This window comes from Mandrillus leucophaeus, unplaced genomic scaffold (assembly GCF_000951045.1).
Source record: "Mandrillus leucophaeus isolate KB7577 unplaced genomic scaffold, Mleu.le_1.0 Scaffold53, whole genome shotgun sequence".
NCBI lineage: Eukaryota > Metazoa > Chordata > Mammalia > Primates > Cercopithecidae > Mandrillus > Mandrillus leucophaeus.
The window spans coordinates 1944890-1947047 of NW_012105697.1; the positions used below are offsets into that span (position 1 = coordinate 1944890).

Here is a 2158-nt window from a genome sequence, read left to right on the forward strand (position 1 = left end):
AAAAAAAAAAAATCATAAACTGGCTGGGAGTGGAGGCTCCCACCTATATTCCCAACACTTTGGGACGCCAAGGCAGGTGAATCGTTTGAGCGCAGGAGTTCAAGACCAGCCTGGGCAACATGACGAAACCCTATCCTGAAAAAAAAAAAATAAAAAAATTGCTTGGTGTGGTGGCACACACCTGCAGTTTCAGCTACTCAGTAGACTGAGGTACTGAGGTGGGAGGATCCCTTGAGCCCCGGGAGGTAGAGGCTGCAATGAGCTGGGATCATGCCACTGCACTCCAGCCTAGGTGACAGAGCCAGACCCTGTCTCGGAAAAAAAAAAAAAAGTTTTGAACCTATTATTTTAAAGAATAATGAAATTGAAAAAGTTGAGGATACTACACACGAGGTAATCAATGCACTTTAGCAGTCCGTGAGAGAAGAGTCTCAGAAGGCCCATGTCTTGTCTAAGGACGTCATCAAATGAAGAATTAGAACCAAAATTAAAGCCCTATTAGAGTATTAGCTATGCCATATTACACGATACTTTTTCCTTCTGTGTTAACCTCTTACTTTGATTCTTCTATCAGGCAAGTAAGAAGAAAGGAGAGGGTCAGACGCAGTGGCTCATGCCTCATAATCCCAGCACTTTGGGAGGCTGAGGTGGGCAGATCACCTGAGGTCAGGAGTTCGAGACCAGCCTGACCAATATGGTGAAACCCCATCTCTACTAAAAATACAAAAATTAGCCAGGTATGGTTTTGGGTGCCTGTAATCTCAGCTACTTGGAAGGCTAAGGCAGGAGAATCACTTGAACCCCGGAGGTGGAGGTCGCAGTGAGCTGAGATCGCGCTGTTTTACTCCAGTCTGGGTGACGAGAGCAAAACTCTGTCTCAAAGAAAAGAAGAAATGAGAGAGGGTGTTTTCAGATAATCCAGAACTTCATCTCAGTTGGGGAGTTTGTGAGATTATAGAAATACTACCCTGAATATGAGATTAAGCAAAGCTCCCTGAGACACACCCCTCTTCACTCTCCTTCTTTTCTCCTTGTGGTTTTGTCCCCGTAGGCTGGCTTACTGCCACCTCAGTGAGCAGTGCTGCGAATACATCTCTGAAATGCTTCTGCATAACAAGAGTGTGCGCTATCTAGACCTCGGCGCCAATGTCCTGAAGGACGAAGGACTGAAAACCCTCTGCGAGGCCTTGAAACGCCCAGACTGCCGCCTGGATTCGCTGTGGTAGGGTTTTTGCTGTTTCTTGGAAGACCAGGCCGTCTTTTCAAGGGCGTGCGCTTCTGAAAATAGGGCACCTGGAACTGAGGAAGGCCATAGTGTCTGTGCCTGGGAATGTGAAGGTTTAAAAAATAGTTGCCTCAGATTCTTGTAGAGATGTTCATGTAAACAAATCTGCACCCTGACTTCTGTGTCACAGATTTCATATGTTGTAAATAGTTCTGCAGAGGCCTGAGAGAGCCAGAATTAGGTCTGGGACCTGAGGGGCAATTTCATGGCTAAGACGATATTTGGTGCGTGTTCTACAAGATGAATACAATTTCATCAGGTGCAAAAATAAAGCCAAAATTCCAGGTAGAAGGGTAAAATGTGAAGGCGGGAGATCCAAAAATACACTTGAGAGTGAATGTGTGTAACAGAGAATGATTTAGAAGAAGGCAGAGGGGAGGGTAGCTTGAGATCAGCAAAAAGGAGATAGTGCAAAGACTTAATTTCATGTCATCACATAGAGAAATATCTGGGTAATCCCTGTAGCGGTGGTGAGTGTTTTAGAGTTACCAGTTAGGATAATACGTTACGCTCTTTCCCTGAAAAATACAGACTTGTGAAATTTGGCAGCATGATTTTTACCTAATCCATTAGGAAATCAGAGTTTAGAATTTTGTATTCCTCACTTGAAGAGTGTGTTAAATAACATACCAAAAACACAAAATGCATTCATTCTCTCCCGATGGTGTGTTAGGCTATCTGGGCCAATCATTGACACTGAAAGACACCAAAAATGTCAGATACAATATTAAGAAAAAATTTAAAAGCATCTAGAAGCTAAACAGAAATATTCTTTTTTTTTTTTTTTTTGAGGCAGAGTCTCACTCTGTCACCCAGGCTGGAGTGCAGTGGTGCGATCTTGGCTCACTGCAAGCTCCGCCTCCCGGGTTCCCG

At 44.1% G+C, this 2158-nt stretch overlaps 1 protein-coding gene across 1 annotated transcript in view; it reads left to right on the forward strand.

Moving 5' to 3' along the window:
• The window catches only part of NLRP4 (NLR family, pyrin domain containing 4), a 56482-nt gene that overhangs the window by 38540 nt on the left and 15784 nt on the right, over positions 1-2158 (forward strand). Inside the window, exon 7 of the mRNA XM_011997033.1 lies at positions 1052-1222. Coding sequence (XP_011852423.1) covers positions 1052-1222 — 171 coding nt within the window. The remainder of the gene's footprint in view (positions 1-1051; positions 1223-2158) is intronic.